General features: G+C 48.6%; 1 protein-coding gene across 1 annotated transcript; it reads left to right on the top strand.

Annotated features, from left to right (window-relative positions):
• The first annotated feature begins 3,081 nt into the window (after positions 1 to 3,081).
• On the top strand, positions 3,082 to 22,000 carry LOC115469265 (peptidyl-prolyl cis-trans isomerase-like). The gene is made up of 5 exons (XM_030201740.1): positions 3,082 to 3,218; positions 8,613 to 8,643; positions 9,378 to 9,466; positions 21,067 to 21,239; positions 21,686 to 22,000. Exons 1-5 carry the CDS (start codon positions 3,150 to 3,152, stop codon positions 21,816 to 21,818), a joined length of 495 nt encoding a protein of 164 aa, XP_030057600.1. The 5' UTR covers positions 3,082 to 3,149; the 3' UTR covers positions 21,819 to 22,000.
• Positions 22,001 to 24,355: the final 2,355 nt, after the last annotated feature.

Raw genomic sequence — 24,355 nt, 5'->3', positions numbered from 1 at the left:
TAGGATATACAACAGTGGGTGTTCATGAGAAAGATTTGCATGGAGTGGATTCAGTGGCTGCAATTCTCTCATGAGTATTTATTACACAAATCCAGAACACATGAGTGGCAGTAGAGGCGCCAGGACCAGGTTTGGGACACACTGACTGAGAGTTCACATTTCCACATTGCATCCTCTAGCAAATGGTAGACTACAGGTCCCACCATGCAGTGGGATCTTCCCAGGAGTGGATCGCCAGTGTGACCTGCATCTGGATCAGCTTGCACTCCTGAATTCTACAACAACTGGCCATTCCCAGAGAGGTTGGGGACTTATGGCACCCTGGCCGCTATTCCTACCCCATACAACATTTAAGTGTTATCAACAGCTCTGAGGAAACGTGAAGTAACAACATCTGGAGAGGAGCAGAAATCACACATAAGCCACATGGAGGCACAACGCATATGATAGACAATTACACCAGCGGTTGCCAACCTAGTCCTGGTTGCCCTAGACGGTCAGGTTTTCATAATATACACAGTGAACACAGTGTTCAGAAGGAATGGATCCTAAGGAGCTTAGCCGAGATTGGGTGGCACAGCCGGTGGCGGGAGACGGGGATAGTGCTGGGCAGACTTATACAGTCAGTGCCAGAGCCGGTGGTGGGAGGCGGGGATAGTGGTTGGGAGGCGGGGATAGTGCTGGGCAGACTTACACGGTCTGTGCCCTGAAAAGGACAGGTACAAATCAAGGTAAGGTATACACAAAAAGTAGCACATATGAGTTTATCTTGTTGGGCAGACTGGATGGACCATGCAGGTCTTTTTCTGCCGTCATCTACTATGTTACTATGTAAGAGAGAGATTTGCATGGAGTGGATGCAGTGGCTGTAAATCTCTCAAATGAGTATTCATTGTGTATATCCTGTAAAACCTGACCGGCTGAAGTAGCTCAGGGACCTTGTTTGCAAAACACAGCACCGGGCTGTGATATGACCTCAGCATTCTCAGAGATGCCAAGTTACCTGTTCCAGGAGGGAGAAATTTTGGCTCAACTTGGACTTCTGCCAATCTCATCATGGTACTTTATGGGACCTGCAGTGTTGGTTTCAATGAATAGAATCATGGACTACAAATACCATAGTGCTTTGAGGTGTAAGTTTACAATCAGGACCGGTCAATAAGCCTCCCCCCTGGAATGGGCAAGTTGTCAGCTCAGCATTCTAATCGTTGATATAGACTGAGGAGAGTTCCCCCACTTTCACTAACACTATGATGTTGCAGAATAAATGACAGGCATAACACACTGAATACCACACTGAATATATAAATCATAGCAGGACTACTTGTTTGAAAAACAGCATCTTTCCACTTACCTATTAGCCAACCATGGCTGTACCTGCCCTACTTGAACTGCTGGAACAGGGCTGAGTGATGCAGGATATAGGAATCGTGGGTGGACCCTGGCTACCGCATTCAGGATTAGCATATTTTCATCACACACCACCTGCACATTTAGGGAATGAAAGCGTTTACAGTTCCTATATATCGCTTCTCTTTCACTAAGTGGTATGAGGGCCATGTGTGTGCAATCTATTGTGTGTGCGGTAGCCCTGTGATGTTCAGAAACTGGTCACCCATGGCCTCCCACTGTTGCCTAGTATTAGGGAAATGAACATAGTCCCTAAGCCGGCACATCATGGCACACAGTACCTGGTGGATATAGTGAGAGACAGAGGGGCGGCCCATGCTACCGACTGTGTCTATGGATTGTTGGAAACTGCCGGAGGCCACGCAATGTAAGAAGCTCAACATCTTAGTCAAACCAGGTATTGGGTGGGACTTGTCTGTAATGGGAACGAGGTTGGCCCTTAGATGTTTATTATAGCTGCCGAGCTCAACCGGTACAGGGCGACCACACAGTCCTCACGCATCTCTCGCAGCAATGTGCGGACGGGGAAAATGCGTGGGCGCTGGGGGCGTTGTTCCAGCCTATGGCGCCAGCACTGCCTCTGCACTGGCTGCTGCTGTCCCTGTTGTGCTGGAAACCCCTGTGCCTGTGCTGGAATGGGTGGTGGAAACTGTGCTGGGCCTGAGCCTCCAACACCCCACCAAATGTTGCTGCTGCTACTTCATCTACATAGAGTACCATCTTGATTGATGGGTGTTAATGTGTCTTTATAGGCTGATGGGGTATGTAGGTGGATGCATATTAAGTCGTCATGCTATTTATTTATTTAGATTTTGCTCACACCTTTTTCAGTAGTAGCTCAGTATTTCCGTTTCAGACGCGCGTTAATAAATTTGACACGTTAATGGAGAAAAATACCTTAACAACACCTATACTCATGGTGATAACACTCATGTGCTAGCATGAGCGTTATGCACCTACGAGTGTCTATGATAACAACCTCTCATAGACCTGCCTACAGAACACCCCTTTGTCCTCCCCAAGCATTAACAGGTGATTCAACACGCGTAGATGCCAGCTTTAATGCTCCGGTAACTAACACGCTTCCATACGAAGTTCAGCCATGCGTTAAAGCACTAACGCAGCTTAGTAAACATACCCCCCAAATTACAACGTTCTTGTACTGAACTGTTCTGGTCCTGTCCTGTGTGAGATAAAGCCTGACATGTAAAGAGAACTGGAAAGAGGTGGCTGGTTCAAATCCCACTGCTGCTCCTTGTGATCTTGGGCAAGTCACTTAAACTTCCATTGCCTCAGGTACAAACTTAGATTGTGAGCCCTCCTGGGACAGAGAAATATCCAGAGTACCTGAATGTAACTCACCTTGAGCTAGAACTGAAAAGGGTGTGAGGGAAAAAAAAAAAAAAACCTACTACACGATAATACACCTCTCTTATAAACAACCTCGACACGAGCTAAAGCCAAACTATATAACTCGACTGTCAATCATAGATATATTCCCGCCTCTTTCAGTAGTCCGAGCTACAGAAACTGGAGATTTTTGTTTCTACAGCTCCGCCCCTTTTTTTTATGTTCCCTCGCGCGCTAAACTTTCTCTGCGTCGGATTGGTCCTCTCCGGCCGTCAATCTGTCCTTTCCGGCTCCATATATATATTCGTACGTTGGGCAAGCTTGTTCTCTTTCCGTTATACTTTGGCGTGAAGAAGTTGGGCGGTTTGGGGCGAGCGGCTATAGCTAGCATGGCTCTCCCGCGAGTATTCTTCGATATGACAGCCGATGGTGCATCTGTTGGTCGCATCATTATGCAGGTGACGGTGGAGTGGGAGCGAATATGCTGGGTCGCTCGGCACCGTGTAGTTCTTGTAATTGGTGCCGTTAACTAGGGGAGGGGTGGGTTATTGTTTGGCCAGTTCTTAGTGTAGCTAAGGAATGGTTCTTTTTCCTGTATAGGTAGTGTTTCGGCACTAAAGTAACGTGTGTAGCTTTTTTTCCCCCTCGTCTGCCCATCTCCTTCTCTATTTTATTGTCCTTTGTCGATGGATTTAAACTATAGAACTTGAGAAACCCCTACCGGCTTCTCTTATTTGAATTATTTTAAGCGGCCCAGTCTGGGCATTGCAAGTGGTCTCGCTGGAGGGGCCGCACGTGGTCTAGAAAAAAAAGGAAGAAAGCCCAATTCTATCTCGTAATTGGTTACCGCCTCCCTGGCAAGTCAGATAACTACAATTTAAATATAAGAGCCAGTAGATGTGTATAAGGTGCAGTACACTAATAGCTGCTAGTGCAACTTATTCAGTATCTTTGTAGGTTTTGTTTCCTGAAAGTTGCTTTGTGCAGGTACCCGAAAAACTAATTGGGTAATTGGAACCGACTTCTGAAGGGTAATATGTGGCGAAATCGGTATGATTCTTGTCTATATCTGACAGCGATTCGGTTGCTTTGGTTAGAGGTCGAATCTCTTTGTTCTGGACGTTTCCTGGATAAGAGCTCCAGGGGCTAGGCAACGTAAGCAGTGGAATGGGAAGGGAAAGGATTTAACTGATAATCCTACTACTAATAATTTCTAAAGCGCTACTAGACAAACGCAGCGCTGTACACTTGAACATGAAGAGACAGTCCCTGCTCGACAGAGCTTACAATCTAATTAGGACAGACAGAACAAACAAGAGATAAGGGAATATTAAAGTAAGGATGATAAAATAAGGGTTCTGAACAAAGTGAATAAGGGTTAGGAGTTAAAAGCAGCATCAAAAAGGTGGGCTTTTAGCTTAGATCCTGATGATTTTAGCCTAGTAGAGCCGAGCTGATGCAGAGAGCTACTGTAGACAGAAATGTATGGTTACTGAACTTGGTGTGTACCTTACCTGGGTACATGATGCAGAAGAAAGGGGTTTTTCATGCAGTAGACATAGGTGCACAGCATCATTAAAACGAATAGCCATTCTGCCCCAATGCAGAGAACTGCAAAAGTGGAGTGCCTAGTGGTTAGAGACCCAGTCTTTCAATCCAGAGGTGGCCGGTTCAAATCCCCACTTTTGCAGTTCTCTGCATTGCTCCTTGTGATCTTCAACAAGTCACTTAACCCTCCATTACCTCAGGTGCAAACTTTGATTGTGAGTCCTCCTGTGATAAAGAAATATCCAGTGTACCTGTAACTCACCTTCAGCTATTACTGAAAGGTGTGAGCCTAAATCTTAAAAAAAAAAAAAAAAAAAAGCACTTTAAAGTGCGCACAACATGGGAACATGAAAGCCAGTTGTGAAGTATGGCTTGAATTTGCTCTCTTGCAGCAGTTGTATTGGGGCAGAGAAACAAATAGCTGCCCCCCCCCCCCAATAGGGAAAAAACTCTTGTGCTGCCGTATTAAAAGGTAGTGGTACTTGAGACCCCACACAGTATATCCTGAGAAGCACTGTATGGGGTCAATGTGCCAAACAAGGGAATTTCCCCTTATTTGGTAGTCTGGGTTGAGGCTAGCAAGTAAAGGGGAGAGATGCCTTATTTGGTGACTGACCCTGTGCAGTGCATCTCAATATGCACTGGGGGGGGGGGGGGGGTCAGGCACTGACACTTTGAGACCTTGGTGTAGAGGCAGGAGTGATTAGGCATAGCTCTCGCTTTTTCAAAGTATGTGGGGGAGGGTTGGCCAGGGGTCTTGGGGATGCCACTAGATATCAAGGATGTTAATTCTGTTCCAGTTCAACAGCAGAAGAGGGAGCTAACCCTTCTACACATTCTATATGTCAAGGACTATGTTCATGTAGGGCCCTGGGGGTGCCACTAGGCCGCAGAGCAACTTTGGAGTAAAATTGGTAGGGGGGGGGGGGGGGGGGGGGATTCACAAGACACCAGGGCTGATTGGGGGTTGGTTAACTTTTATCTCCACATACCTTCATTTGGTTTGTTTGTTTTTTTTTAATGTTTCCCTGTTGCAGTATGAGCTAACTGCGCACACAGGAAGGAACAATTTTGTAGTGAGCTGCAGACTAGTACACACACTTTCCATGAGTAATTGCATGCTCAATGATTACTGCATCTAGGAGGCAATCTTTTGTGTTGGAAACTGCCCTCAGCTATTGTGGCATGGTTTTAACTTGCAGCTTTCTGTGTCCATCCCCCATAGCATGTGGTTACTTGTGCCCAGAAAACACTTGCGGTCCAATAGTTCCCGAGCATAAAATGAGGGTATTAGCATTTAGGTTTACAATCAGGCTAAAGAGGAACAGTGTATGAATAAAAAGGTATGGCGTTCCACAGCATGGCCTGCAAACTGACTGCCCTGAACTTTCCAGTTCAGGGAACAGATGTAATAGGCTGTAAATGGCAATATGTTCCCCACAGCTGGGAGAAGATAAACCTCATTCTCAACCAAGCCACCCCCACTTCTCCTTCCCTTTGTCCGTTCCCCTAACTCCCCAACCCCTCCGTCCTTTTCCTCCTTTCCCGAAATCACTGATGAGGAAACAACACATCTTCTCTCCTCCTCAAAATGAACTACCTGTTCCTCTGATCCCATTCCTACCCACATTCTTAACACCATCTCTCCTACTCGCACCCCTTTTATCTGTCATATCATCATCTTCTCTCCTCAAAACGAACTACCTGTTCATCTGATCCCAAACACCATCTCTCCTACTCTCGCCCCTTTTATCCTTCATATCCTCAATCTTTCACTTTCCACTGCCACTGTTCCTGATGCCTTCAAACATGCCGTGGTCACACCACTCCTTAAGAAGCCGCCTCTTGACCCTACCTGTCCTTCCAACTATCGACCCATCTCCCTCCTCCCCTTCCTCTCCAAGATGTGTGCCGTTCACTGCCTGTCTTGACTTTCTTTTATCTCAAACTGTTCTTGACCCACTCCAATCTGGCTTTCGCCCTCTTCATTCAACTGAAACTGCACTTACAAAAGTTTCCAACTACCTGTTACTGGCCAAATCCAAAGGTCTCTATTCTATCCTCATCCTTCTCGATCTATCCGCTGCTTTTGACACTGTTGATCACAGCTTACTCCTTGATACGTTGTCTTCATTTGGATTCCAGGGCTCTGTTCTTTCCTGATTCTCCTACCTCTTGCTTTGCACCTTTAGTGTGCACTCTGGTGACTCCTCTTCCACTTCTATCCCACTACCAATTGGTGTACCTCAGGGTTCTGTTCTTGGTCCTCTCCTGTTCTCCATCTACACTTCTTCCTTTGGCTCTCTATCATCCCATGGCTTTCAATACCATCTCTACGCTGATGACTCCCAGATCTACCTCTCAACCAGCATCCAGACCAATGTATCAGCCTGCCTATCTGATATCGCTACCTGGATGTCTCATCGTCATCTGAAACTTAACATGGCCAAAACTGAGCTTCTCATCTTCCCCCTAAACCCATCTCTCATCTCCCCCCTTTCTCTTTCTGTGGATGGCACTCTCATTCTCCCTGTCTCATCAGCTTGTAACCTTGGGGTCATCTTCGACTCCTCTCTCTCCTTCTCTGCTCACATTCAGCAGAAAACCTATGGTTTCTTTCTCTATAACATCAGCAAAATCCGTCCCTTCCTCTGAGCACTCTACCAGAACCCTTATCCACACTCTTATCACCTCTCGCCTAGATTATTGCAACCTGCTTCTCACCGGCCTCCCACTTAGCCATCTCTCTCCTCTTCAATCAGTCCAAAACTCTGCTGCGCGACTCATTTTCCAACAGAGTCACTATGATCACATTAGCCCTCAAGTCATTTCACTGGCTTCCTATCCATTTCCGCATTCAATTCAAACTTCTCTTACTGCCTTGTAAGTGCATTCACTCTACCGCTCCCCAGTACCTCTCTACTCTTGCCTCTCCCTATGCCCCCCCTCGGGTACTCCGCTCCTTTTATCTCGCTGCACGTTATGCCTGGAATAGACTGCCCGAGCTTGTACGTCTAGTCCCGTCTTTGGCTGTTTTCAAATCCAGGCTAAAAGCCCACCTCTTTAACGCAGCTTTTGACCCCTAACCACTACTTGCCCTGTACCCTTTTATCCCCTCTTTAATTCCCTTACCTCTTAGTTCTTCTGTCTGTCCTATTTATATTTAGCTCTTTGAGCAGGGCCTGTCTTTTCGTGTATGGTGTACAGCGCTGTGTATGCCATGTGGCGCTATAGAAGTGATTAGTAGTAGTAGATGGCCTTAAGGAGGGAAAGTCACAAGACAGTGTAGTAGGTTGTTTTTGCAGACGTAACAAGATAGGCAGATAAGCTGTGTGCAAAATGTGCAGTGGCATAGGAGAATGCTAGATATACATGCACACAGGGTCATTGGAACATAAGAATGGCCTTACTGGGTCAGACCAATGGAAGCAGGATACTGGGCTAGATGGACCAACAATAGCCAATCCAGGTTACAAGCATCTGGCAGAAACTCAATTAGTAGCAACATTCCGTGCTATCAATCCTGGGGCAAGTAGGGGCTTCCCTCATATCCATCTCAATAATACGGGATGGTTGACAAGGTGTCTGGCACTTTGATAGTGTCTTGACTCTTATACTGAACTCGAGACAGCATATAACATTTAATTTGTCTCCATGGACAAGCAGGTCAGTTACAGGAGCACCCAATAATGACTGCTTCAGAACCACTGTGCTTGGAGCCCTCAGTATAGAAGCTGTTAAAACATGAGCCCACACCCACTGAGTTGGGCAATTCTAAAACCCCCAATTGGCAACTGTTAAACAGGCTGTGGACTTGATCATTGGTTAGCCAAGTATGGTACTAACCTGCACTAGGTGAATTTGTATTGCTGAAGTGGGGAAGTTGAGGCTCTCCAAATTGGCCAAGGATCATGGTACTGTGGTTAGTTTTGTGCAAGAAGGAAAAGTTGGATATATGCCTGGGGGGGAGACAATGGCCAGAAAAATTAGCTCTGGGAGTTGAGAACTGTTACAACTTTGGGAAGAAGTTGAGCCTTCTTGGGGTAGGGGGAAATTCTGCACAAAACTTATAAAATGTACAAGATACTTCCAGAGTATGTATTACCCAATTCTGAGGGTACATAGAGTAAAACATAATAGTAAGGTGACTGAAGTACAGCATCAGTATCTTAAGTTATGTGAATCCTGGAGGTGTGACATCTGAATACCTGAAGTTTTGAAATAACTGGAAGAATTCAAACACAGCTAGGTTCACTGAATTTTTGTGGTGAGCTAAGATTAACTTTTTTTTTTCTTCCCCACAGCTAAGGTCAGATGTTGTTCCAAAGACTGTAGGTAAGTGCTTTACTGTAGGCAATACAACACATTTCATAGACACACAGTATATCTAAACCTATAAGTTCTTTATAGTTGGGCTAGACTCTTTCCATGGTTATACCTACTTTTACTACTTCTAAAGTACAAGGTAGGTAGCCATGGACAATATATCTTGACTGTTGTAATGTGAAGCAGAGTATTAACCCCAGCTGCTGCAGATTCTTAGACTGGATAATTAAGCTTCAGGAAATGAGTACTAGAATTAAAAATCTGCCGGGTAGTTCTGTCACCTACATCTCATCTGGTTTCAAATCTTTAGTTTGTATGGATTTACTAAAACAAATCAAGTGGCTGGACTTTGAGGATTGAAGTATTTCAACCTGCCTAAACTTGACACAGGGGAAGGGATTTGGGTTTCTTACAGCTCGTGTAGGTGTTTCCTGCCCCCTCCCCCCCCACACCAACCTACAGTCTTTAAGTTGTCACCTGAGGCGTGACTTGCCAAGGTTCACAAGGATCTAGAATTTGAACCAGACTTGATGGGCTCTCTGCTATTCTAATCACTAGGCTACTTCTGCTTTGTCACTGTCCTTTTGGGAAGGGACAATCTTCCCTACCAGCAGGGAGAAGGTCCTTCTAATTGAATAAATAACTAATAGTTCAGGGGTTGCATAGCATGTATAGTCTGTTTAAAGAACAGGATAGGGAGTGTTGTCCTTGGTTATGACTAATCTGCATATGTTTGTTGGCAGAGAATTTCAGGGCACTGTGTACAGGAGAGAAGGGCTTTGGTTTCAGAGGATCCATTTTCCATAGGGTCATCCCTGACTTCATGTGCCAAGTAAGTCTATAGGTGTGGAAAATCATTAGATGGGTGCATGGGAAAATGTCTTCAGCTATTGTTAGTTAACGCAGTTGGGTATAGAAGGGCAAATGCCTTTGAACATAAGTCAAGATACTGATAGTATGTGGATACCAGAATGTTGATCTTTTTGCTTAAGCAACAGGTGAGCTAGTAGTCTGGTAGCTCAGTCTCTGCACTGCTTTGGTTGCAAGGAGTACTAGCTTGCAGCTGACAGGGTGGCAGCTGTTCATCTGCTGTGGCATCCAGGTTTTTGATGGAAACTTTTTGTTGGTATAGAGCCTGTTAAGCATCAGACTTGAGGCTGATTCTCCGAGGACAAGCAGGCTGCTTGTTCTCACGACTGGGGGTGACGTCCGCAGCAGCCCCCACCAACCGGAAGAAGCTTCGCGGGCGGTCCGCACGCAGGGCACGCCCACCGTGCATGCGCGGCCGTCTTCCCGCCCGTGCGCGACCGTTCCCGCCAGTCTTGTTTTTTTCCGCACTGGAGAGAGTCGTGCGTCGCCGCTCTCTCTTGTTCAGCCCGAAAAACCGTCGCGTTTTTGCAAAATTTCTTAGTTTTTGTTTGTTTCTAGGTGCGTTCCGGCCTTTTCTTTTTCTTTAAAAAAAAAAAAAAAGTGTGAACACGCTTGTTTTCCCTTGTTTTCTAGCGGGGGCGTCGCGTTGCGGCCTTGTGGCCGCGCGGCCAATTTATTTTTCGAGGTGTGATTTACCGCCACCATCGACGACTTTAATTTCGCCGACGCGATTTTTCCGTCGATGTCCTCGAAGGTCCCGAGTGGATTTAAGAAGTGTGGTCGTTGCGGCCGGCCTATCTCGCAGACCGACACCCACGCTTGGTGCCTCCAGTGCCTCGGGCTGGAGCACAATATCAAGTCGTGCTCTTTGTGTCTTGGTCTCCGGAAACGGACTCAGGTTGCGAGGCAAGTTCTACGGGACCGTCTTTTCGGAACTTGCGCCGGCCCCTCGACGGCATCGGTATCGACGGCCGGTTCTTCGGTACCTGTATCGATGCCCGCGAAATCGGCACCGATGGCATCGACCCCAGGAGCACAGGTCCCGCCGGTCCTCCGGTGAGGGTAGGGGTGAGAGGCCGCCTGGGCAGTCGGCCCCGGTCACTCCCTCGGCCCATGGCCCTCGGGACCGAACCCTGTCTGACCCGGTTCCTCGAGACCGAGGGGGATCGTCCTCCTCCTCCTCCATTCCACCTGGCACCGATGACGGGCACCGCAAGAAATCTAAGAAGCACAGTCATCGGTCGCCTTCGATGCATCCGGCTCTCGGTAGCGGCGAGGAGTCGACACGGAAGCGTCCGCGTCGAGAGGAGAGATCCCCTTCGGTAGTGGAGGTACCGACGCGTCAGGGTCCCAGCACTTCGGTGCAGTCTCCTGGACCCGAGCAGCTTCCGACACCTCTACCGGCCCCCCCGTCTTTCCCGGCAGCGGGCCTCGACGAGTGCCTCCGAGCCATCCTTCCGGGGATCCTGGAAGGGCTGATGCGCCAGGCTGTGCCGGCGCCGGGGGTGCTTGCGCCCTCGGCGCCGTTGACTGTGGCGCCGGCGAGCTCTAGCCCGGTGCCGAGGCCGTCCACACCGCCGCCGCTTGCGGCGCTGGTCTCGACCGCCACGCAGGTGGAGTCGACGTCGATGGAGGGAGCTTCGTCCCCGCCGGCGCGGGAGTCCACCGCTCGACGACACCAAGGCCTCGGTGCCTCGACGTCAAGCCGGGCCCGTTTAAGGACTCAGCTACATGAGCTTATGTCCGATACCGAGGAAGAGGCCTCGTGGGGGAAGAGGAAGACCCCAGATATTTCTCCTCAGAGGAGTCTGCGGGTCTTCCCTCGGACCCCACGCCCTCACCAGAGAGGAAGCTCTCGCCTCCTGAGAGCCTCTCCTTTGCCTCCTTTGTAAGGGACATGTCTATTTGCATTCCGTTCCCTGTGGTCTCTGTGGATGAGCTGAGGGCTGAGATGCTCGAGGTCCTCGACTATCCATCACTACCTAGAGAGTCCTCCACGGTGCCATTGCACAATGTCCTCAGAGACACTGCTTCGGAACTGGATGAGACCACTATCTAATCCCATCATTCCCAAGAAAGCAGAGTCCCAGTACAGAATCCACTCGGACCCAGAGTTAATGCAGCCCCAATTGCCCCATGACTCGGCGGTCGTGGATTCTGCTCTCAAGAGGGCACGGAGTTCGAGGGATACCGCCTCGGCGCCCCCGGGGCGGGAGTCTCGCACTCTGGACTCGTTTGGGAGGAAGGCCTACCAATCCTCCATGCTCGTGACCCGCATCCAGTCGTACCAGCTCTACACGAGCATCCACATGCGGAACAATGTGATGCAACTGGCGGACCTGGTCGATAAGCTCCCGCCGGAGCAGTCCAGGCCTTATCAGGAGGTGGTCAGGCAGCTGAAGGCGTGCAGAAAGTTCCTGTCCAGGGGTATTTATGACACCTGTGACGTGGCATCTCGTGCTGCGGCCCAAGGTATAGTGATGCGCAGGCTCTCATGGCTGCGTGCCTCTGACCTGGACAACCGCACCCAGCAGAGACTGGCCGACGTCCCTTGCCGGGAGGATAATATTTTTGGTTAGAAGGTCGAGCAGCTGGTGGACCAACTGCATCAGCGGGAAACCGCTCTCGACAAGCTCTCCCACCGGGCGCCTTCAGCACCCACCTCAGCAGGTGGACGTTTTTCCCGGGCCCGGCAGGCTGTGCCCTATTCTTTTGCAAAGCGTAGGTACACCCAGCCGGCCCGAAGGCCTCGTCAGGCACAGGGACAGCCCCAGCGCGCTCGTTCTCATCAACAGCGTGCGCCTAAGCAGCCCCCTGCGCCTCCACAGCAAAAGCCGGGGACGGGCTTTTGACTGGATCCACGGGAACATAGCCGCCCTCAAAGTGTCCGTACCGGATGATCTGCCGGTCGGAGGGAGGTTAAAATTTTTTCACCAAAGGTGGCCTCTCATAACCTCCGACCAGTGGGTTCTCCAAATAGTGCGGTGCGGATACGCCCTGAATTTGGCCTCCCTGCCACCAAATTGTCCTCCGGGAGCTCAATCCTTCAGCTCCCATCACAAGCAGGTACTTGCACAGGAACTCTCCGCCCTTCTCGGCGCCAATGCAGTTGAGCCCGTACCACCCGGGCAAGAAGGGCAGGGATTCTATTCCAGGTACTTCCTTGTGGAAAAGAAAACAGGGGGGATGCGTCCCATCCTAGACCTGAGAGGCCTGAACAAATTCCTGGTCAAAGAAAAGTTCAGGATGCTTTCCTTGGGCACCCTTCTGCCAATGATTCAGAAAAACGATTGGCTGTGTTCCCTGGATTTAAAGGACGCATACACTCACATCCCGATACTGCCAGCTCACAGACAGTATCTCAGATTCCGCCTGGGCGCACGGCACTTTCAGTATTGTGTGCTGCCCTTTGGGCTCGCCTCTGCCCCACGAGTGTTTACAAAGTGTCTCGTGGTGGTAGCGGCGTACCTACGCAAGCTGGGAGTGCACGTGTTCCCATATCTCGACGATTGGCTGGTTAAGAGCACCTCGGAGGCAGGAGCCCTCCGGTCTATGCAGTGCACTATTCAACTTCTGGAGCTGCTGGGGTTTGTGATAAATTACCCAAAGTCCCATCTCCAGCCAACACAGTCTCTGGAATTCATAGGAGCTCTGCTGAATACCCAGACGGCTCAGGCCTTCCTTCCCGAAGCGAGGGCCAACAACCTCCTGTCCCTGGCTTCGCAGACCAGAGCGTCTCAGCAGGTCACAGCTCGGCAGATGTTGAGACTTCTGGGTCATATGGCCTCCACAGTGCATGTGACTCCCATGGCTCGTCTTCACATGAGATCTGCTCAATGGACCCTAGCTTCCCAGTGGTTTCAGGCCACCGGGAATCTAGACGATGTCATCCGCCTCTCCACCAGTTGCCGCACTTCACTGCTCTGGTGGACCATCCGGACCAATTTGACCCTGGGACGTCCATTCCAAATTCCGCAGCCCACGAAAGTGCTGACGATGGATGCAACTCGCCTGGGGTGGGGAGCTCATGTCGATGGGCTTCACACCCAGGGTCTGTGGTCCCTCCAGGAAAAGGATCTGCAGATCAACCTCCTGGAGCTCCGAGCGATCTGGAACGCACTGAAGGCTTTCAGAGATCGGCTGTCCTACCAAATTATCCAAATTCGGACAGACAATCAGGTTGCAATGTATTACACCAACAAGCAGGGGGGCATCGGATCTCGCCCCTTGTGTCAGGAAGCCGTCGGCATGTGGCGTTGGGCTTGCCAGTTCGGCATGCTCCTCCAAGCCACATACCTGGCAGGTGTAAACAACAGTCTGGCCGACAGACTGAGCAGAGTCATGCAACCGCACGAGTGGTCGCTTCATTCCAGAGTGGTACGCAAGATCTTCCGAGAGTGGGGCACCCCCTCGGTGGACCTTTTCGCCTCTCAGACCAACCACAAGCTGCCTCTGTTCTGTTCCAGACTACAGGCACACGACAGGCTAGCGTCGGATGCCTTTCTCCTCCATTGGGGGACCGGCCTCCTGTATGCTTATCCTCCCATACCTTTGGTGGGGAAGACCTTACTGAAGCTCAAGCAAGACCACGGCACCATGATTCTGATAGCGCCCTTTTGGCCCCGTCAGATCTGGTTCCCTCTTCTGGAGTTGTCCTCAGAAGAACCATGGAGATTGGAGTGTTTTCCGACTCTCATCTCACAGAACGACGGAGAGTTGCTGCACCCCAACCTTCAGTCCCTGGCTCTCACGGCCTGGATGTTGAGGGCGTAGACTTCACTGCGTTGGGTCTGTCTGAGGGTGTCTCCCGTGTCTTGCTTGCCTCTAGGAAGGATTCCACTAAAAAGTTACTTTTTCAAGTGGAGGAGGTTTGTCGTTTGGTGTGAGAGCAAGGCCCTAGAACCTCGTTCTTGCCCTGCACAGAACCTGCTTGAATACCTTCTGCACTTATCAGAGTCTGGCCTCAAGACCAACTCAGTAAGGAATCACCTTAGTGCGATTAGTGCTTACCATTATCGTGTGGAAGATAAAGCCATCTCTGGAGAGCCTTTAGTCGTTCGATTCATGAGAGGCTTGCTTTTGTCAAAGCCCCCTATCAAGCCTCCTACAGTGTCATGGGATCTCAACGTCGTCCTCACCCAATTGATGAAACCTCCTTTTGAGCCACTGAATACCTGCCATCTGAAGTACTTGACCTGGAAGGTCATTTTCTTGGTGGCAGTTACTTCAGCTCGTAGGGTCAGTGAGCTTCAAGCCCTAGTAGCTCATGCTCCATATACCAAATTTCATCACAACAGAGTAGTGCTCCGCACCCACCCAAAGTTCCTGCTGAAGGTGGTGTCGGAGTTCCATCTTAACCAGTCAATTGTCTTGCCAACATTCTTCCCCAGGCCGCATACCCGCCCTGCTGAACGTCAGTTGCACACATTGGAATGCAAGAGAGCATTGGCCTTCTACTTGGAGCGGACACAGCCCCACAGACAGTCCGCCCAATTGTTTATTTCTTTCAACCCTAACAGGCTAGGGGTCGCTGTCGGGAAACGCACCATCTCCAATTGGCTAGCAGATTGCATTTCCTTCACTTGCGCCCAGGCTGGGCTGGCTCTTGAGGGTCATGTCACGGCTCATAGTGTTAGAGCCATGGCAGCGTCAGTGGCCCACTTGAAGTCAGCCACTATTGAAGAGATTTGCAAGGCTGCGACGTGGTCATCTGTCCACACATTCACATCACATTACTGCCTCCAGCAGGATACCCGACGCGACAGTCGGTTCAGGCAGTCGGTGCTGCAGAATCTGTTTGGGGTTTAAATCCAACTCCACCCTCCAGGACCCGAATTTATTCTGGTCAGGCTGCACTCTCAGTTAGTTGTTCTTCGTAGGTCAATTTCTGTTATACCCTCGCCGTTGCGAGGTTCCATTGACCTGGGTTCTTGTTTTGAGTGAGCCTGAGAGCTAGGGATACCCCAGTCGTGAGAACAAGCAGCCTGCTTGTCCTCTGAGAAAGTGAATGATACATACCTGTAGCAGGTGTTCTCCGAGGACAGCAGGCTGATTGTTCTCACCTACCCTCCCTCCTCCCCTTTGGAGTTGCGTTTTCATTTTTTTTGCTTGTCATTCAACTGGCGGGAACGGTCGCGCACGGGCGGGAAGACGGCCGCGCATGCGCGGTGGGCGTGCCCTGAGTGCAGACCGCCCGCGAAGCTTCTTCCGGTTGGTGGGGGCTGCCGCGGACGTCACCCCCCAGTCGTGAGAACAATCAGCCTGCTGTCCTCGGAGAACACCTGCTACAGGTATGTATCATTCACTGTCCTTAACTGCTCTTAAAAAGGAGGCAACAAGTCTGATCTGACAGCTAGTGTTGCCCCCTCCCCTTAGGTGGGCCTTGTGTACCAAAGCCTTCTATTCTTCACTCCAGAAGAGTAATCTATCGGACCACAAAAGGACTGATAACTGGATGTGGTATACCTAACTTAGAGGATTCCTTGGATTTGCTGGAAGGGTCCACTTCCAGAGGAGGATGATCACTTCTAGTGAAAAACCAACAGTCATACAGACTTTTCACAAGGATGAAATATCACTCCTTAAGACCTGGTGGCAGCAGCATTTTGAGGTGCATCCACTGGAACTAGAGATGGGAGATTGTCCTTAGTTCTCCATGGGACAACTTATGATTGTGGCATGGCATGCAGGTCTATGGCTATGTTGTATCCAATTTATGTTGAGGGGAAAAGGAGGATGTGCCTAAGATAGGTGACCTGATCTAGGCCATAACTTATCACAGGATCAAGAATGTGTCCCCTCTACATAGGGTACACTGGCTACCAGCATCCCATCAGATCTTTTATATTGCTTTCCTTAGTATACAAAATACATCACGCTGGTACTCCTTCACCTATTGATGCCCTCCACTCCTGCCAGGTTGTCTGCTTTCACTTGACTTGCCTTTGTTTTAGGTAGTTACTGCAGCTACTTAATGCCTGGAGTTGCTTAAAGCCATCATTCCCCAACTGCCAGGTCATAAACTCCAGGCCACCTTTAATAACCCTTCTGCTCCCACACCGCTACCTCCACAAAGACCAGCAGCAACAAGAACATAAGTCACAGGTCTCTTCTGGTACCTCCTTCAGCCTGTATATATGCAACTGCCAACTCTGCTGGTACCACCTTCAGACATCGCGTCTGTTCCAAGAGCAGCTGTGTATAGAGGATTGTGCTCTGCAGCTGCTTCTGGAAAGCAGCAGCCACTGTGACACTTGAAACAAGAGTTGGGGAAATATGAATAGGAGGAGTAGGGTATGGAGGAAAGATTATAGAAGGGGATAGATTGGATAGAAGGGAGGGGTGAGACCCTAGTGACTAAATGGAAGAGGGAGAGGGGAGTTTGAGGGAACAGAAAGTAGTGTTGTAACCATGGTCCACTTTTTTACTAGCTTTGAGATCAAAACCTCCCACAGGTTAGCTGAAGAAGGAAGTTTTTTGGGGGTGGTAAAAGCTAAAGTAAAATGTTTTTGTTTGAAATTTTACACATCTTTATTTTGCACAATACAAGGGGCTACATCACCTAGGCGACCCTCAGGGGGAGGAATGCTGGCTTCGGCCTAACCCCTGGTAAGCCTTTCCTCAGCTGAGAGGGCCCAGCTCTACCACCGGCTGCCTTTCAGGTGCTGTGGAGGACTTGCAGCTCATCTGCATATCCTTACAGCCCATCCATCGACTTAATCACCTCACCTTCTCTCCTACCCTCTTCCTCCCTCTTGGCTTTTAATCTCCGCCTCTTTCTTCCATCCATTTTGCCTTCCCCATTCCACCTAAATACCTCTTGCCTTCGTGGCCACACCTCTCCTACTCTCCTCCGCTCTCTTTTACTCCTTCTCTTACTCTCAGCCGGTGACATCAATCCCAATCCTGGCCCCCCTCACCAACTATTATCCCAACTCTACAGATCTCACCGTGACCTCTCTAACCTCATCTCTATTCCTCTACTCCCCTCCTATTCTCTGCCCTTCTCTTGCGCCCTATGGAATGCCCGCTCTATCTGTAACAAACTCGCCTATATCCAGGACCTCTTTATCTCGCGTCACCTCCATCTGCTCGCCATAACAGAAACCTGGCTCTGCCCTGATGACTCTGCTTCAGTCGCAGCCCTGTGCCATGGTGGTTATCTATTTTCACATACTCCTCGCCCTGCTGGCCGTGGGGGCGGTGTTGGACTACTTCTCTCTCCCTCCTCCAGATTTCAACTCCTTCTTCCACCTCAATCTCACTGTTTTTCCTCCTTTGAAGTCCACTCTATCCGCCTTTTCTCTCCTCTGCCTCTTCGAATAGCGGTCATTTGTCGTCCCCCTGATAAGTCCCTTTCATCCTTTCTCAGTGACTTTGACGCCTGGCTTGCCTTCTTCCATGATCCTTCCTCCCCCTCTCTCATCCTTGGTGACTTTAATATTCCTGCTAATGATCCTTCCAACTCTATTTCCAAGTTACTCGCTTTAACGTCCTCCTTTAATCTCCAACTATGCTCCACCTCCCCCACTCATCAAAATGGTCACTGTCTTGATCTCATCTTCTCCTCCAACTGTTCACCCTCTAGTTTCCTTGCCTCTGATCTTCCCTCCTCTGATCACCATCTTATAACTTTCACACTTAAATCTCCTCCCTCCCAGTCCCGTCCTATCTTATCTAATTTATCTAGGAATCTTCATGATATTGACCCTTCATCTCTGTCCTCCCATATTTCAAACCTCCTCTCTACTGTGGCACCATCCACGTCTGTCAACGAGGCTTTCTTCTTACAACAATACTCTATCCTCTGCCTTAGACACTCTTGCACCTTTGATGACCTGCCCTGTAAGGCGTACAAAACGCCAACCTTGGCTGACTTCTAATATCCGCTACCTACGTTCCTGTACCCGCTCTGCCGAACGCCTCTGGCGGAAATCTCGGGCCCTTGCTGGTTCATGCTGACCTCCTTCCAATCTGCTCTTTTACGTGCCAAACAGGATTATTATTATCCAACTGACCAACTCTCTTGGCTCTAATCCTCGACTTCTCTTCACCACATTGAACTCTCTCTCCTCAAGGTGCTCCCTCCCCCAACTTCCCCTTCATTATCTCCTCAGACCCTTGCTGAATTCTTTCACAGCAAGGTTCAAAAGATAAACTTTGCTTTCTCTACCTCACCACCTCTCCCTCCACTAGTCCGTTCCCCTTTCTCTCCTTCCCCTCATTCCCTTTCCTCCTTTCCTGAAGTTACTATTGAGGAAACTACACTTCTCCTTTCTGCCTCAAAATGTACCACCTGTTCCTCTGATCCCATTCCCAACCACCTTCTTAATGCCATCTCTCCTGCTCTTATTCCTTTTATCTGTCACATTCTCAAACTCTCACTTTCCACTGGGACTGTCCCTGCTGCCTTTAAACATGCTGTGGTCACACCTCTCCTTAAGACGCCTTCACTCGACCCTACTTGTCCCTCTAATTACCGACCCATCTCCCTCCTTCCTTTTCTCTCCAAATTACTTGAGCGTGCTGTTCACCGCTGCTGCCTTGATTTTGTCTCCTCACATGCTATTCTTGACCCACTACAATCTTTTCGCCCTCTCCACTCAACTGAAACTGCGCTTACTAAAGTCTCCAATGACCTATTACTGGCTAAATCCAAAGGTCAATATTCCATCCTCATTCTTGATCTTTCCGCTGCTTTTGACACTGTCGATCACAGCATACTTCTCGATACCCTGTCCTCACTTGGATTCCAGGGCACTGTCCTTTCCTGGTTCTCTTCCTACCTCTCCCTCCGCACCTTTAGTGTTCACTCTGGTGGATCCTCTTCTACTTCTATCCCTCTGCCTGTCGGCGTACCTCAGGGTTCTGTTCTTGGTCCCCTCCTCTTTTCTATCTACACTTCTTCCCTTGGTTCATTAATCTCATCCCATGGCTTTTCCTACCATCTCTATGCTGATGACTCCCAAATCTACCTTTCTACCCCTGATATCTCACCTTGCATCCAAACCAAAGTTTCAGCGTGCTTGTCTGACATTGCTGTCTGGATGTCTCAACGCCACCTGAAATTAAATATGACCAAAACCGAGCTTCTCATTCCCCCCCCCCCCCCCCCCCCCCCCGGTTTCTATTTCTGTTGATGGCTCTCTCATTCTCCCTGTCTCCTCAGCTCGAAACCTTGGGGTCATCTTTGACTCTTCTCTCTCCTTCTCTGCTCATATCCAGCAGATTGCCAAGACCTGTCGTTTCTTTCTTTACAACATCCGTAAAATCCGCCCCTTTCTTTCCGAGCACTCTACCAAAACCCTCATCCACACCCTTGTCACCTCTCGTTTAGACTACTGCAATCTGCTTCTTGCTGGCCTCCCACTTAGTCACCTCTCCCCTCTCCAGTCGGTTCAAAACTCTGCTGCCTGTCCCGTCTTCCGCCAGGGTCGCTTTACTCATAGTACCCCTTTCCTCAAGACCCTTCACTAGCTCCCTATCTGTTTTTGCATCCTGTTCAAACTTCTTCTACTAACCTATAAATGTACTCACTCTGCTGCTCCCCAGTATCTCTCCACACTCGTCCTTCCCTAAACCCCTTCCCGTGCACTCCGCTCCATGGATAAATCCTTCTTATCTGTTCCCTTCTCCACTACTGCCAACTCCAGACTTCGCGCCTTCTGTCTCACTGCACCCTACGCCTGGAATAAACTTCCTGAGCCCCCTACGTCTTGCCCCATCCTTGGCCACCTTTAAATCTAGACTGAAAGCCCACCTCTTTAACATTGCTTTTGACTCGTAACCACTTGTAACAACTCGCCTCCACCTACCCTCCTCTCTTCCTTCCCGTTCACATTAATTGATTTGATTTGCTTACTTTATTTTTTTTTTCTTTTAGATTGCAAGCTCTTTGAGCAGGGACTGTCTTTCTTCTATGTTTGTGCAGCGCTTTGTACACCTTGTAGCGCTATAGAAATGCTAAATAGTAGTAGTAGTAGATTTCTTGGGGTTCAGTTTAATTCAGCATGCTTAAAACCATTTAGTATGGGTTAAAGAGAATGTCATTCAAAATACCTTAGACTGTACAGATATGTCTAATGATTGCTGTAATTCAGCTTGACCTTGACCTAGAGCATAAGCGTGTGTGTTAGTGGCTCAGGGAGCTGCCACAGACTGCCAAGGTGGAGAGCAGCTTTTTTAGATGCTATCAGGGAAGGTCTTCAGCTGGTGGAGCTTGGGATCCCTGCCAGCTCTGGTATTTGGGGATGGAGAACTCTAATCTGGTTCTTTTTTTCTTAGCCAATTTGCCAGGCCATGAGTGTGAAAAGGGTTGGAAATGCTGGCTTGGAGCATTAGCAAGATTTCAGCTATCACGGTGTGACACTTCTTACAATTTCCAGTGTGAAAGACTTTTGTAATAGCACATTAATCCTCTAAGTCAGATAACAAGTATGTTCACAATGTATTGGAAATGCAGAGAACTACCTTGAGCATAATGATCTGGAGGTATGCCTCTTGAGTACCTGCTCACACTTAACTGTAGATGTGTTAAGCTGTTAGCTTGCTTTTTTCTCATAGGGTGGGGACTTCACAAACCACAATGGAACTGGAGGAAAATCAATTTATGGAACAAAATTTGCTGATGAGAACTTTTCTCTTAAACACACTGGTTCAGGGATCCTGTCCATGGCTAATGCCGGCCCAAATACAAATGGTTCCCAGTTTTTCATCTGCACAACATCCACTCCCTGGTAAGAGTTCACTATCTTTGTATTTTTTTTTGTAGTGGCAGTATTGAGGCTGTCATCTTCTCTCCCCCCCCCCCCCCCCCACACACACACACAGTTTAGTTTTGAAACAGACTGCCTGGGTTGCTCAGCTGTTCTTGCCATTTTCAAACTGAAAATGGAAGGCTTGAACCTGTCATTATGTAATACTAGAAACTTGGATTGTTCTCTTATGTATGACTGAATACTGTCGCTCCTGATGTGCTTTTTTAGGGCAAAATTTTCTTTGCCTCTGAACTAAAAGCATAACCTTAAAGGCTGACCTAATACTAAAATGAAGACCAAATTAATAATCCTGTGCTATGGAAGCCATGGACCTATAAGTTGCAGCTGAATTCTCAATGTAAAACTTCTTAGCCTGATCATACAGTTTAAAAACTTATTTTTGTTCCTCATGTCTTCTGTTCTAGGTTGGATGGAAAACATGTTGTCTTTGGCAATGTTGTGAGCGGCCTGGAAGTTGTGAAAGCAATTGAGAAACTTGGGTCAAAGAGTGGCAAAACCAGCAAAAGGATTGTCATTGCAAACTGTGGGCAGCTATGATTAGGTCCTAATATTAACTATTGTTCCTTAGCTGGTGCTATACCATGCACTGGTTTCTGGAATTCTATCTCCTGTCATGAAGATGCTTTTGACTAGCTACTGTAATAAACACCTGAGGCATTTTCCCTTCACACTAAGCCCATTTGAACAGACAAATGTGAAATAAAAAAAATAATCTACTCTTTTGTCTTTAAGGAAGTTTGTTATGGTCTACACAATTAACTTACTATAGGTAGCCCCTTCTAGCTGTGGTTAGTAATGACAAAATATGAAATAAAAATAAATTTCTACTGTCTTCAAGGAAGTTTGTTTATGGTTTACACCATTCACTTACTAGAGGTAGCCCATTCTAGCTGTGGTTAGTAATGAGGAAAGCCAATATCAATAGGATGTAGGGCTAGCAGTTGTTTGTTACTTCTGTAGACTTAAACTGCTTTAGCAACTGGTTTTTCTCCCAAGGACAAGCAGGGCATTAATTCTCAAAAGTGGGTAATGTGGTGCTGCATTGCCTGCTCCAGGACAAGCCATAAGAGCTTTGGTGTAGACACGCCCATTCTGCATACTCAAACTGCCTTCCTGCCTGCTGTATGTGTGGCTATGGCAGTGCTTTTTTTTTTTTTTTTTTTTTTTTTTTTTGTGTGCCTTCTATACTTTGTTGTGCTCTTCCAATTTTTAAGCTTCATTGTCCATCTGCTAGGCCTTTCCTGGTGCTTTGCCCTGTTTTGTTTTTTCTTCTAGGCACCATTGTTTTTTGATCTAGTCTTTTTTTTTTTTTTTTCCTACCCCCCCCCCCCCCCCCCCGGCTTAAGTGCTGTACCCAGTGCAGTCAGACAATCTGTGGCACAGACACCAATTCTTGGTGTCTGCAGGGGCTAGGGCCTGACATAGCCCTGCTAATTGTGTCCGTCTTCATATGAAGACACAACGGTCCAGCAAGGCACATCAAGAAGAGTTTTGAGCTCCAGGGTAGCAGATGCATCAGTTCTTATGGTTGCCTTGAGGCTCCTAGATGGAGCAGTAGTGTCTGGGTCTCTAGCTGCTGATGCCAACTGAGCATTTGACATCATCCTCATTCGCATGGAGGAGGCTGACCACTGAGCTTTGGGTGAAGGCCAAGAAGAATCAACATCAATTTTCCTTGTCACACAGTGCCAGGGGCAGTGAGGGACTCAGCACCTGGAAACAGTGGTGCCAGGAGCATTACTCCCCCGCTATCCTGGATGGGCTGGTGCACCCTCTCTGCAGGTAGCCAAGACCTGACTCCACCTCAGTCCCATTGTTCTACAGCCCATATCAGAGCTGAAACCCCAGACTTTATTTATTGCATTTGTATCCCACATTTCCCACCTATTTGTAGGCTCAATGTGGCTTACAGAGTTTAGTTATGACATAATCATTCCATGATATGATACAATTAGTAAAGTACCTGGCTCCATCTGCTGCTGGAAGGCCTTGTGCATTGGTGTTGGGGGTACTTGCACCTAGCATCCACCCAGCAGTGCTGCCTCTTGCACTGCCTGCCACCTAAGCTGGTACCCCCCTCAATAGTAGTGGAGTAAGCTTTGCCAGAGTTGAGGCGGGAGTAGACTCCTCAATGCCCCTCTTGAGGCCAGCTCCTCAAAGTGGAGGCAGGCTTGGTCGCAGCCCTCCCATGAGGAGGGAATGCTCATGTGAGTCAAGAGGAGGAGCTATGATACTTCTCCTCAGCTGAGTCCTATGGTATCCTCTCTGATTCCCTCCATTTGAAAGGAGAGTCGCTGGCAGAGAGCCCTTTAGTTTTCTTCTTTTGTAAAGGAAATGGATGAGGGTTAAGGGAATGGGCATATATACCGCCTTCTGTGGGTTTTCCAACTACATTCAAAGCGGTTTACATATATACAGGTACTAATTTGTACCTGGGACAGTTAAGTGATTTGCCCAGTCACAGGGAGCTGTAGTGGGAATTGAGCCCAGTTCCCCAGCGTCCGCTGCACTAACCACTAGGCTACTCCACTCCACTATTAAGGTCCCTGGACTACACATCTCATAGGGAGGCTGGGGGGTGGTCTTTGTCATGCCCAAGAAGGTTTGATACCTAGTGCCAGATCCACAGTACACCTGGTTTTGATAGGCATCAGTTGCCACACAACTCCATGATGGTGGAGTCCACTCAAAGAGCCAGAAGTTGTAGACATGCCTGGGTGCCCCTAGCCAGAGAAGCTAGGAGCTTGGACTCTTGGGTGAAAGATGTTCCAGACATCAAGGCTTGTGTCACACATACAATTGCACCAGCTGTTTACAAGCGTCTGTTTGTTTGACTCTGTGCAAGACTTAGCACACTCTTTCCCACCAGATCAGGAAAACAATTGGCTATGCTCTCTGAACTTAAATACTCACATTCTGATACTTCATTACCAGTACTGTGCATTGCCTTTTGGCATCATGTCAACACTCGGGGTCTTTACAAAATGTCTAGTGCTAGTCTCAGTGTTACTACACAGAGTGGGAAACCATGAGACACCGACGCATGATCACACCCTAACATTTTGTCTGAATCA

This window comes from Microcaecilia unicolor, chromosome 4 (genome assembly GCF_901765095.1).
Source record: "Microcaecilia unicolor chromosome 4, aMicUni1.1, whole genome shotgun sequence".
Taxonomy (NCBI): domain Eukaryota; kingdom Metazoa; phylum Chordata; class Amphibia; order Gymnophiona; family Siphonopidae; genus Microcaecilia; species Microcaecilia unicolor.
The sequence above is the reverse complement of the archived record's forward strand: the minus strand, read 5'-3'. Positions and strand labels throughout refer to the sequence as shown.

What these genes read in the sequence shown, in the direction of transcription:
- LOC115469265 (XM_030201740.1), top strand. Translation starts at nt 3,150, where the DNA reads ATGGCTCTCCCGCGAGTATTCTTCGATATGACAGCCGATGGTGCATCT. An exon ending in TCCCTGACTTCATGTGCCAA is followed by an intron (nt 9,467 to 21,066) that starts GTAAGTCTATAG and finishes TTTTTCTCATAG; the next exon opens with GGTGGGGACTTCACAAACCA. An exon ending in TGCACAACATCCACTCCCTG is followed by an intron (nt 21,240 to 21,685) that starts GTAAGAGTTCAC and finishes CTTCTGTTCTAG; the next exon opens with GTTGGATGGAAAACATGTTG.